The following is a 12,710-nucleotide window of genomic DNA, read 5'->3' on the forward strand; positions in this document are numbered from 1 at the left end:
TAGGTAAAAACCGACCCGGTATTTACCGTGTCGGAACTAACCGCCGAAGAATTTGAAACTGACAAACATGTGTGCCTGTGAACCAATCAGGTACTTCAACCACACCCAAATTCCAAGCCACAGGGGAACTAACCAATCAGATCCAACCACCACACCCCAGTACCTGGGACAGGCCACGCTCATGCAGGTGCAGAAACAAACAGTCAGGAGAGCAGGAGGACAGAGTGTGGAGCAGCCTTACCTGAGACAAAATACACAGCAAGATGGAGAGCCAGGAGGCACAGAGAGATGCTGCAGAGCGCAAAAGGAAGCAGAAGTTCAGCCAGGAGGAACTGCAGGTGCTGATTTCGGAGGTTGTCAGACATTATGGCAAAATTTTTGGAAAGCAAACTCTGCATGTTGCTGAATCAATCAAACGCAGCACCTGGTTGGACATACAAGGCAAGGTAAATGCCATTGGTGTCACCCACCGTGACCTAGAAGACCTAAAAAAACGGTGGTATGACATCCGCATAATCACCAAAAAAAAGCTTGCTGCCCACCGCAAGGAAAGTGCTGCTACAGGCGGAGGAAGAAACAGAGCCCCCAGACTCACCCACATCGAGGAGATGGTCGCATCCACCCTTGAGAAGGAATGTATTCACGGAATTGGAGACGCAGACAGCTCAGCAAGAGGAGCAAAGAAACCAGGTAAGATGCAAGAACATTATCATTTACCCTTTTACCTATTCCCCTCACAGGACAAATCAGACTCCACAACAGGTTTAACTAATGTCCTGCAATGCATCCTGTGAAATGTAGTCATGTGTAGATACCTCAGAGCAGTCAGCGTGCATTGCAGCAAGGGGAGCAACAGACAAGTAGCATAGGCAAATGAGAGACAGGCTAAAGTGCTATAGAAGTGTATTTTATCTCATGACACAGGTGAACAACATTACTGACAAAATGTCCATGTCTGTCCACAGGAGAGTCAAAGCGCAGCACAGCTGAGGTCAGAGAGAAGAGGAGGGAAGGAGCCGGACCTAGCACATCTCACGGAGGGCAGGACCAAGAGCAGGCAGCCCCGATACCTGAGGAGGCAACTGCAGAAAATCCACAATCCCCTCTCCTATTCGGTAGTCAGGACACAGGAGCGGCAGAACTATCACCCACCCCCACATCACCATCCCCAGTGCTGGGAAGAGTCAGGAGCCATGATGTGCCCCCTCGCAGAATACTGCAAACATCATCGGAGGAGGAGGAGGTGGAGGGTGACACACAGGACAGAGGCAACACCGAGCAGCAGCCCAGTCCCAGAGTCACGCGGGCCAGTGTCCGAGGGCGACGGCCACGGGAGGTAGAGGATGTGCGGCAAGTCCAAGGTGTCTTCTGCGGACTGGAGGCCACCATGGTGAAGGTGCAGCGCCTGCAGGCAAAAGCAATGATGGGGGTTCAGAGGCACGCACGCACAACAAATAATAAACTGGAAGCAGTAGGCAAGGGCATAGGGGAAATGGCAGAGAGCATGCAATCCATGGCGTCAGGAATATCAGATATAACACAGTGCATGACTGTCCTGTGTGACAAATTGGACAGGGACCATTTGGAGAGACGCAAGGCCCGTGTGGATGTGCGCCAGCAAACCAAGGCCCTGAACAGGTCAGTCACGATGCAGGATGCTATAGTGCAGTGCTGCAACAATTTAAGTGAAGGCATGGCCAGGATGACCTCTGCAATGGAGCTGGTGCTCGCGCATCAGACTGGCACTGGAGGCGACACTTGTGCTGCCGAAAGCGAGGGGTCCACCAGCAGGAGTGGTGCAAGCACTCCTGTGAATGAGTTACGGAGGAGTGGCAGGCGTGGGGGAAGTGTGACAGGCCAGCGTGAGGACATTGATTCACAGCCACAGCAGCCCCGCCCTGTGGCCCGTGCCCACAAACAATGACTTTGCACTCCACCCAAGGCTGTAGTCACGGTGGTGTTAACCGTGACATCACACTCATGGAGTGTTTGTATTAGTGAGCCCAATGTGAGCAAACAATGCTGTGGCGTAGTGAATATTAAACTACTTCCACAAAGTTACATTCATGCCTGTGTCTCTTTACTCACTCAGAAATATTGTTGTGTAACCTCTGCCCGTCTCAGTCTCCCATCTGTAGCTGCTGCTGCCACTGTAGCTTGGGGCTCTGCCACCTCTGGGTCGTCATCAATGTCCTCATGATATGTGAGCTCCACCTCAGTGCCTTGCTTGGTGGCGAGATTATGCAACATTGCACAGGTCGCTATTATTTTGCAGCAGATGATTGGGGTGTACTGCCGTGCACCTCCACTCTTGTGGAGGCAGCGAAACCTGCTCTTTAGGAGTCCAAATGTGCGCTCAACTACGTTTTGTGTGGATCTGTGAGCCACGTTGTATCGCCTTTCACTCCTGGTGGATGGGTTGAGGTAGGGAGTGAGCACAAAGGACCGCAGGGCATATGCACTGTCGCCTAGGGGGAGAAAGATAGACATTAATTGCAAGTACATGAGACGTAGATCTAATGTGAGTGTCAGGGTGTGTCAATGTGATTTACCTAGCAGGTATCCATTTCCAAATTCTCCGGCAAGTAGGCGTGTGTATATTCCACTATTCTGAAAGATGTATGAATCATGGGTACTTCCGGGGAACTTGGCTACGATGTCAGTGATGAGGTTACCTGCATTACATATGACCTGGACGTTGATGGAGTGCGTCGATTTGCGATTCCTGTATATGTGCTCTGTGGCTGCAGGTGGACAGAGTGGGACGTGGGTGCCATCGATGCAGCCGATCACGTGAGGGAAGTGTGCCAGTTGATAAAAGTCAGTCTTGGTTTTGGCTAATTCTGCCGGTGTAACAGGGAATGGAATATAATGCCCCATCCTCTGCATCATGGCGTCAAGAAACCTCCTGAAGAAGCGGGACAGGCAGCTCTGGGACACGCCACCCACTACAGCTATCACACTCTGGTAGCTCCCTGAGGCCAGCAGGTGTAAGCTACATAGCACCTGGACATGAGGTGGGATGGCATGGGCCCTGGGTGTTGGGTGGTCCAGGAGAGGGTGTAGGTCCCTGATCAATTGCTTGATGGTGTCTGGGTGTAGCCTGTACCTCTGCAGTATTTCAGGCTCTGTCAGTTGGAACAGTGTTATCCTCTGCCTGTACACTTGTTCCTCCCTTAGCCATTCTCTCTGTCCTGCTGCCTGTAGTCTCTGCCGTCTTGCTATGATGTAAAAAGCCGCCATCATGGGTCCTGAGGTGCATTTTGGGACTTTTTTTATAGTCCTCCCTTGGTTACCACCTGCTTTCAATGCATGGTAAATACCGACTAAAAAATACCGTTTTTCGGCAGAATCGGTATTTTTGTGCTTACCTACATCTCCAAGGCTAATTTTTACCGTTTCTGATTTACCGAGTCGGAGAATACCAACTCGGTATTTATGTATACGGTATATTCCGACACAGTAATTTTACCGGGTCATTCTTACCGAGTCGGTATGTTTCCGACTCGGATTTTCTAAAATCGGTAATTAATGGCCTCCTACATCTCATTTCCTCGGTAACGGCCGATTTTACCGGTTTTCGGCCGTTACCACCCGGTAAACGCCTACCTACATCTGGCCCACTGTGCCGTAAATACCACATACCTGTACTCTAATATATTCCTGCAGGTGTGACATGCCAAAATGTATCTAAGGCTGAAATATTTAATGCACCGTTAATCAACAGATGTGGTAAATTCCATCCAACTCATGCACATGGCAGGGTTTAGTAAACTTCAACCAACTCGAAATCAGGGCCTAAGTTGGGTAATGGTGCTACCATTAATTAACAAACTAATAACATGGTAATATCTTATTAGTCACTTTCAGTCAATGTTATAGAGCAGACTAATATGAGTGTAATTATCAATGTAATTATGGTCCTAATTATTTACTTTAAAACATTACATTGTGAACCTATCCGTGGAACAACATGACATTGCAATACACAATTTCAGTTAGCCTACTTATATCAGAGCTAGCCTCCAATAAATATGTGTCTTACGTCGTTGCACTCCTCTGCACCCACATACTGTTCCCGAACCCATCTAGGAAGTACTTTCAGTAGATCAGCTAGCCCCCTGACCTCTCTGTATTCTGTCCATGTTTTCATGACATTACACCTGAAATTTTGAATGGAAGTAAGCTCTCTGTTTCTTGCAGAATTTGTGTTTTCGGACTTAAAACCCACACTTTCCCAGCTCACCATATGCTGGGTTTGGTGTGGCTCATAGACCCATTCCCACACTGTGCCAATCTGGGATTTTGCAATATTGAGAGTCACCTTTCCCTTGATTGACATGCAGCCTGGGAAAGTCACGGATGAAGCCTGAAGAGCTCAGGCCTGTCCTTAGGAGACACCACAGCTCATTATCAGAAGAAGGCCCTTCAGAATCAAAGGATATAGATTTTCCTTGGCAATGGTTGTTATAAATAACTGAAAGCACCCCTGTATGGCAATAATGACTTTGAGTTCTGCCTGATCCTCACTTAGAGCGGGGACCAGTTGACAAGCATTGGTGGCATCTTTTTAAAAATAGATGGGGTAAGAAAAATAAGTAGGACAGAGCTACAAGCAGCTGCGGTCCGTGCAGGTAAGAGCGGAAGGGCATGGTAGGGGGGAGTCAACAGATGAAGTAAAATAAAATGTAAAAAAAGAAAACCACTTACCTTGAGCTCACCACATCACCGAGTCGGAGATGCGAGGGCGCAAGGTAAGTGGTTTTCTTTTTTTTAAACTTTATTTTACCCCGCCGCCATTGTTCGACTTGAACTCACCCCCACCCCGCCCCACCACTCTTACCTGCACCACCAGCAGCTGGCTACTAGAGGTGCATAATTGGAAAGCTCAATTATGAAAAACTATTTATTGGTCTTTAGGAGGGATGAAGCATTTGATGTACCCAAGGGCCCCCTTAGATATGCCACTGCTCCGATTCTATTGCCTATTATCAAAATGTGTTTTGGAGTGCTTGCAATAGTACTCCTTTAGTACTCTTTCATGTACTGTTACATTCCTTTCTGGATTGATCCCCAAAAATCTAAAATGTGAACAAACTGGGAATATTCTGAAAATATTCGTAAACAATTTGTACAAATAGAAAGAACAGTGTCTTTTTTTCACTTTTACTAATCAGGATTTCAGCTGGTGTGGACTCACACACAGGATTACCCCTTGTCTTTCTGTGCAAATATTTATGTTTAACCCTTTGACCGCTGCCTTAATTTCCCCTCAGTGCGGGAAAATTCCACGTGTGCGCAGATCAGACGGCTCCCAGCCGTCAGACGCACACGCCCACCGTGACGTCGGATGGCCGAGGGCCGTCCAACGCATGCAAGGGGTTTTACAAAACAAAAAAACATTTTGCTGCATTCTATGTAATTTTCTCAGTTTTCTCAAGGGCAATCCACAAACCAGGAACACATTAGAATTCCCTAAATATAGGAAAAAAGGAGGCAAATTTGGCCTGGATATTGGTTATTGTACAGTGCTATACTTGAAAATGGATTGCAGAGTTTGCTCTGATAGTACTTAATGGCCAAAGAAAACACAGTTAAATTTTTTCAAAATGTTGAGCCACATGCTTTGCTTTTCACACCCAAAATCGGTTGCATAGACGTTTAATGATGAGACCGTCCTCTTAAAAATGGCTTAAGGATTAAAATTACAGCATCTAAAACATAAGCTTGCCTCAAAAGATCTGGTACTAGCAACAGGCCTGACATTATATTGAATTGGGTAAGAAAACGCTGTTTACATTTTGAGTGAATTGGCCTCTGTTCTCCCTCCTACTTGGGATGTTATGCTGCATTGTTTAGTGCCAGATAAAAGTTTTATGTGCATTGCTTGTGACTCAAGCTATACAAAACCGGAGTAATTCATTCATAGCAGGTTTATGACACCATAAAATTATACAACTTGCATTTTCATAAAACTTTTATGCTATGTAAAAAGCCAGTGTCGTTTTTACAAATGGAGCAAATATTTGCCATGTGCTAATCTGATAAAAGGAAAAGAACACTATTGCACAAATTAAGATAAAATGTTCTGTTTTTTTTCTAGAAGAGATTCTCATTGCCTTATTTGATTACTCGGAATGACCTTCATTACTTAGGTTTTCAGAGGAGCCTGATTCCTTTTTAGTAGCATTACTGCTGTGTTGCTTTTGACTAATACATTCAATAAACTAGACTGCTGCGTTAATGCATTTCTATAAATTCAGGCTAGGTTTGCATCGTCATATCTCAGTTGAATAACCTTTTAATGAATTCGATTTATTTGGTTCTTCCCAATGTGTATTTAAAGTATTACATAAAATCCCTAAACTGTTTGAACATTTATATGGAATACAGGATTCGAGTTTTTAAGTGAAAATGGTGAGCTAAAATAAAAAGATGTAAACATGGGTTCTGCTTTAAAAACTCTGGGGCATATTATCAAGGGGGTTTATCTCCGCTTTTTTGGCTTTAAAAGCCAAGAACGCGGAGATAAAATTATCTCCCTATTACCTAGCTGTCGCTAACACCAGTTAGCGACAGCTAGTAGGAGATACCGACCATCTTGGGCCCCACTTTGCATGTCAGTGATATTTATCACTAATGACATGCAAAGTGGGCGTGCCAAGATGTTAGCGACTGGAAACAGTCGCTAACATCGCTATCTCCTATTAACAACTTTTGGAGATATTCGCGCTAAGCGTGAATATCTCCAAAAGCAAACACCTGCCCCTGAGCAGTGCTTAGCCATGTTATCTAATGGTAGGTGGATAACATGGCTAAGAGCATTAGCTCGCTAATGCATGAATATCGCTGACTTTTCAGCGATATTCATGCATTTCGGCCGATTTTTATCGCTTAGGAGATAAACCTTGATAATAGCAAGGTTCCTAAGCGATAAAAATCGCCGCAGCTCGGCGATAAAAATATCGCCGCTAAACCAACATAGCGATAATTATCGCTAGTTGTTGGTAATATGCCCCTCTATTGCCTAGTTTTCTGAGTTTTTCTGCGAGCAACTCGCTTGTAACTGGGCCTACTGATGTCTTTCACGATTTTTACAATGTAAAACATAAATGTATCGCCATCTTTTATTTAAATGTTGCCATTATGGAAGGATTTCTTGTACATTCCAAACTTTTACTGGAATGTTCTAGCCACAACATGGAATGAGCCATACACCTTATGTAAACAAATAGGGGCGCACCTGTGGTGGAAACTATGCACGTTGGTGCTGTGCACTTAATTACCAAAAAATTTGCATTTCCCTGTGCAAGCTGTCACAGTGTAAGCATCTGCAAAGGGAAAAGTGCAGCCATCACAAAATCTCTGGTGAATCTGATTCCTAGTTTTCGATAGTTCTCTACCAAAATATTTGTCACTATTCTTCCTACAGCTTGGAAGCATTTGGATTGCAAGATAATAGGTGCATTATAGTCAGCATGTTACAGGAAATATTTAGTGAAAGCAGAAGTTTCCTTGAAAAGATGTATTTCCCTCTAAATTCAAAACGTCCTGCATAACAAACAAGTGCTTACTCAAAATATGTTCTAAAAGTTTGTGCATTTTCTACATTATAAGACACACAATTGATGGACAGAATGCAGAACAAATCAAAACATTGACCCGCCATCAAGATATCTGTGTTGAATCCAACACTCTTTAGCTCACATGCCACCCAAGTTTAGACCTGGCCATATGCAAATCAATCTTGACCCTGTGCGTTATGGGAACAGTCCAGGCCAAACTGCCAAGCCAGGTCCTTCCTGGACCGAAAACGAGCATCCTAGGGGTTTCCCCCTTCATCAGCCAGGATAGTTTGAACCCAGTGGCACAGTGAGCCCGAGACCCACGTCTATGCAAACCCGTAGCACTTAGGACGAGAAAGCATATTTAGGGAAAGCTGAAGTTACCCTTTCCCTCTAAAAGCAAAACGTCCTGCATAACAAGCAAGTGCTTACTCAAAATATGTTCTAAAAATATGTGCATTTTCTAGATTATGTCACGTATTTAAAGAAAATCGTTTTTATTGTTAAAAAGACACATTTTTCTTTACAAAAAATAACACCTGATGTATATTATGCGGCATCTACATACTTTACTTGATAATTTGTGTCACTACTTTTCTAAGGCTCCCAATTCATCCTTAAGACTGATAGGACACTTGTTTTCCCCTCATGCTTCTCAAAGATTGCTATGGTGGTTCTGCTATGTTACTGGTTATATGTACCAATGGGGTTCTTTAATGCTCCTGGTATATGTGTCTCTGTAGTGCTTCGTCAGGTGTTGTATGTGCCACTGTGGATCTTCTACAATGTTTCTCAATCTCTGTCTCACAGTAGTCTTCCCGGTTTCTGTGTTCCATTGTGATTCATCTACTATGTTTATTGTTGAATGTGATAATGTTGTCCATCTGCTGGTTGTTTGTACCACTGTAGTCTTGCTAAGTCGCTTGTTGTACATAATATTGTTGTTCTTCCAAAATGTAGCACTTGTTGTGAAACAATTCATTCAGTTTTGCTACTATAGGTCCTGACTCATTTTTTATAGTCAAAATTATATCACATTACAGGGCTCATTTACGAGAGGCTTGTGCCTCCAGAGCTTCACTTTTTTTTACGCTCCGGCAGCGCAAGCTTCTCAGCCATATCTACAAGGTGACGAAAAGCCACTCCACATGGCTTTGCATGGCCTCATAGATATGGAGAAAGACAAAGCAACGCAAGTCACTGCCTTGCTTTACTCCGCATCATTGAGGGGTTCTATGGGCGTTGCAGTGGGTTTTCCCCACACGAAAGCCAAGTACGTTAACGCTGCCCCAGATTTACTTCATTACGGAATCTTGGGGCAGTGCCAAAACATTAGCCCTCCCAGAACAGGCATAACGAGGAGAAATATTTTAATTTCTCCTAGTTTCTTCATCTTTCCTGCATTCTGCAGCACACATAGAAATGCCTCTCAGGATGGTATTTGTGCAGGGAAATGCCCCTCCCTGCACAAAAAACAATCCTGCCTGCAGAGGAGGTACCCTTGCGCCATAGTGCAAGGATGCCTACGTTGGCGCTAGATGGCAAAATGTGTGCCAGTGCAGTGGGAAAGGTCGGGAATGCACTGTATTTCAGATTGGTGTAGGGCAGTGCTGCCCTACGCCAATTCCTTACTAATGAGGCACTAAGTGTGCATAGTCACAAATAGCTGCTGCTCTTTTCAGGACACGCGTCACCTGGTAAAAACACATGGTACTGTAGGACCGTGCTGCTCACCAGCAGGACATCCAGCATATCTATTAGGTTAGGTTTGAGTGTGCTAACCATTGCATGTAGGATTTCTGAATTTCTCTGTTTGCATACATTATCACAATAAAGCCAGACCTAATGTCTTTAATTCTACAGAGAGAAAGAGGGGCAGGGTTTCCATCTACAGGTATGGAAAGATCAACCAGGGGCACAATGACAGTAATAGCATATGTGAACTGACTGCCTCGGTTTGGAAAGGAAAAGGGAGAGCCCAGTGTTGTGATACCAGTACCAAGACATGTAAAGACGTGTTCAAAGGGTCTCTGAGATTTGCAGGATTCCCTCACCAGAGGGGTCTGTCAGGGTGTCAGTCATCAAAGTGTCTTCTACACAGCCAGCACTTCAGGGTTAAGAGCATGCTGAAAGATGATATGGTTACCTCAATTGTCTGGGAAATGGTTTTCTTTCCTTTAAACTCTTCACTTTAGAGTGTCAATTTTTTTAAGTGTCATTTCTTCATGTGGATACATTTCTCAGAAATGTTCCTTTACCTCCTTGAATGAATTTCTGGCACAACATGCATTTTTCTCTTGGCTAGGCATTTGTGCCTTGTTTTCCTAATGCTTTGCACCAGGCTTGTGTTACTTCTGCAGTGCAAACCCCAAGCAAAGTGCTAAACTGGGATTTACGATCTAATGCAAATCAGAATTTGCATTGGGTTGTTTCCCAAAGTAACACAAAGGTGTGGGATGTGCTGCTTTGCATTACTTTGCATCAAGAGGATGATCCATGGGTGGTACAACCACACTTGTGTTTTGATGGCATTCTGTATTCGCAGACAAGGATGTGTTCCAAAATCTTCCTCTTCCGATTCCAGTACAGAAACTATATTTTACAGCACACACACATCCTTTCACTATGGCCCAAAGCTGTGTGTGTTGGTGCATGGCAGTGCACCAGCACAGGGAGAGGACAACAGCGACATATCTTAGTTAACCACATGCGCGCTAGCGGGTTTTCCCGCTGTGCGCTGAAATTTGAAAATCTCGGCTTTTGTGACAAAGCCAGCTTGTCATGCGCGCAGCGCAGGTAACGCCCATGACGAGCTGGCTTTGTCATCCGCATCGAAGGGGTTAATGTGGGGCTGATCTGCTCTCCCAATTGAATTTTGTTTATAAATCTGAGTTATAGTGTTTAAAAAATGCAATGGCATTCTAAAACTGAATACAATTTTTAAACTGAAAAAAATAAAGCTGAGTACAACTGCTGTTTTTGGAATGCCACGGAATTCTTTTGTAGAAATCCTACTTTCTTTTAGACAAAATGCATGCTCAAATATATTATGAGTTCCAGTGTATATTTTACAATGTTTAGACTTATGTGCGGGAAGTTGCTGTTGAATGGCAGTCATTAAACATTGCAGGAACTCGCTATAAAAGGGAGGTGACTACCCCTATCCCCACCCCCCATAGGCATCTGAGTGACTCTGGCAGCTACAGAGTTTTCTAGAACCTCTGAGTTTAAAATAACTACATTAATCTTGGTTGAAACAATGGAGGAGGAACTTCTTTGTTTTTAAGGGATTCATCTATAAGGGGACAGGGTGTCTGGGAAAGGCCAGCCTCCCTATTTATAATAAAGGATTTGGTTTAACAAGAGTAGAATGTCATTGCTGTTGTTGCTGATTGCTTGAAGTCAAAGTTTTATGAGCATCTAAAGTGGAGATTTTTGCACAGTTTTAATCGGAAGAAAATCATGATTTTATTAAAGGCAAGAAGGCTAATATTATACCTTACCTCACCTCACCTTACATTGCCTCATACACAGCAGCAATATGAAATATAGAATTATATACTTTAAAACTCTATAAAATTAGAACAAGCATATGTACTTTTCACATGCAGCCATCTTCCTTCGTTTTTTGCTGTGAATTTTACTCAAAGTCAGTTATCATATATTTCGTAATCCAAACTGTAGATACCTTGTCCCACGTTCCTGGCATTCCACGCTGATATACTTCATCTTAATGCTGAACTGAATTTAAAAAAAAAAACAATATTCAAAACGTCAGGCGAACTGGGCATAATTCAGGAGGGGTAAATTAATATTGGTCTCCATGCCTTTAATAAAATCATGATTTTCTTCCCACTAAAACTGTGGAAAATCTGCATTTTATGGCAAGGCCCTGAGACGAATATTATGCATGCTCAGAACTCATCAAAAACTCTTTGTATCACATTTTTCACAGGTTTAAAATAAAACTTTTAAAAAGTTGTATCATCAGGCAAATCCACAGTTTTCATTATACCACTCAAACTGGATCATCCAGATACACAATTAACCAAATTCCCCTGGATTGCAACCATGCCACAACTAGCCTCGTCAGTTTTGTAAAGCACCATCGTGCAGATGTCAACCCGAACAAGAGACTCTTGAATCTTCAAAGACTGACGTTCCATCTAAATTGAAGATATTGAATTGAAGATATTCTCTGTGCTCCACACACACCAAACCTTCAAATACAGATCTTTTCAATTCCAATGGAGTCATAAAAATTCCTTAGCATATGAATGGCTTCCATCTTGCAATGGTTGTAACACACCCAACCATTCAATTTTTTTAGATTTATCACCCGTCTCATACCTTTACCTTTCTTCTCAACCCAAAAAATGTTGCTTACAAATTATCCTGACACCTCCACCGCAAGTTCAAATTCCCCTTTTTCCACAAGTGCTTTCACTTCCAGTGACACTAAGGGCCAGATGTAGGAAGCTAAATTGCGATCACAAACACTGAAATGTGCAGAATTTCAGCGTTTGCGAACACAATTTAGCTGTGAGCAATGTAGGTAGGGAAATACCCACACGCAAAATAAGGAATCGTAAAAATTGCGATTCCTTATTTTGTGCAAGCATTTAGAGAACTGCAATTTGTAATTCTCTAAATGCTATTCTGGTAGGCACACATTCATGGCCTTAGGGCATGTATGTGTGCCATATGTGCAGACATGCACATTTCAGGGGTGCAACAGGGTGTCCTTTTGGAATCCTTGCACCCTTAAAATTGTGCCCGCAATTTGTGCGTGCCTCTGGGTTATGCGCAAATTGCGGGCACAAATCCTATTCATTCCTATGGGCCTCTTGGCCCATAGGAATAAATTGGATGGTATTCCTTGATTGCGAATCTCAATTTGCGATTCGCTATTAAGGAATATTAAGGAATCGCAAATATTTTTGCCATTCCTACCTACATTCTTTTTTGCGCTAAATGTTAACGCTGTATCATTAGCATGTGCCCCCTTGCACATGTCAAAAACCTTAGTAAGTGGACCAAAAATGTCCAACAATCTATCTTGACATCCTTTTAGACCCTTGGGCAACCCTTTTCTTAAGTCTCGTCCTGAATTGTTATAAAAAAACTCATCTTTGGGTCTAATTC

At 43.4% G+C, this 12,710-nt stretch overlaps 1 protein-coding gene across 1 annotated transcript; it reads left to right on the forward strand.

Annotated features, from left to right (window-relative positions):
• The first annotated feature begins 263 nt into the window (after positions 1-263).
• Positions 264-1,924, forward strand: LOC147662706 (uncharacterized). Its single transcript, XM_086950959.1, has 2 exons — positions 264-690; positions 966-1,924. Exons 1-2 carry the CDS (start codon positions 264-266, stop codon positions 1,922-1,924), a joined length of 1,386 nt encoding a protein of 461 aa, XP_086807085.1.
• Positions 1,925-12,710: the final 10,786 nt, after the last annotated feature.

The sequence above is a fragment of the Lissotriton vulgaris genome, unplaced genomic scaffold (assembly GCF_964263255.1).
Source record: "Lissotriton vulgaris unplaced genomic scaffold, aLisVul1.2 SCAFFOLD_466, whole genome shotgun sequence".
Classification (NCBI taxonomy): domain Eukaryota; kingdom Metazoa; phylum Chordata; class Amphibia; order Caudata; family Salamandridae; genus Lissotriton; species Lissotriton vulgaris.

What these genes read in the sequence shown, in the direction of transcription:
- LOC147662706 (XM_086950959.1), top strand. Translation starts at nt 264, where the DNA reads ATGGAGAGCCAGGAGGCACAGAGAGATGCTGCAGAGCGCAAAAGGAAG. An exon ending in AAGAGGAGCAAAGAAACCAG is followed by an intron (nt 691 to 965) that starts GTAAGATGCAAG and finishes GTCTGTCCACAG; the next exon opens with GAGAGTCAAAGCGCAGCACA.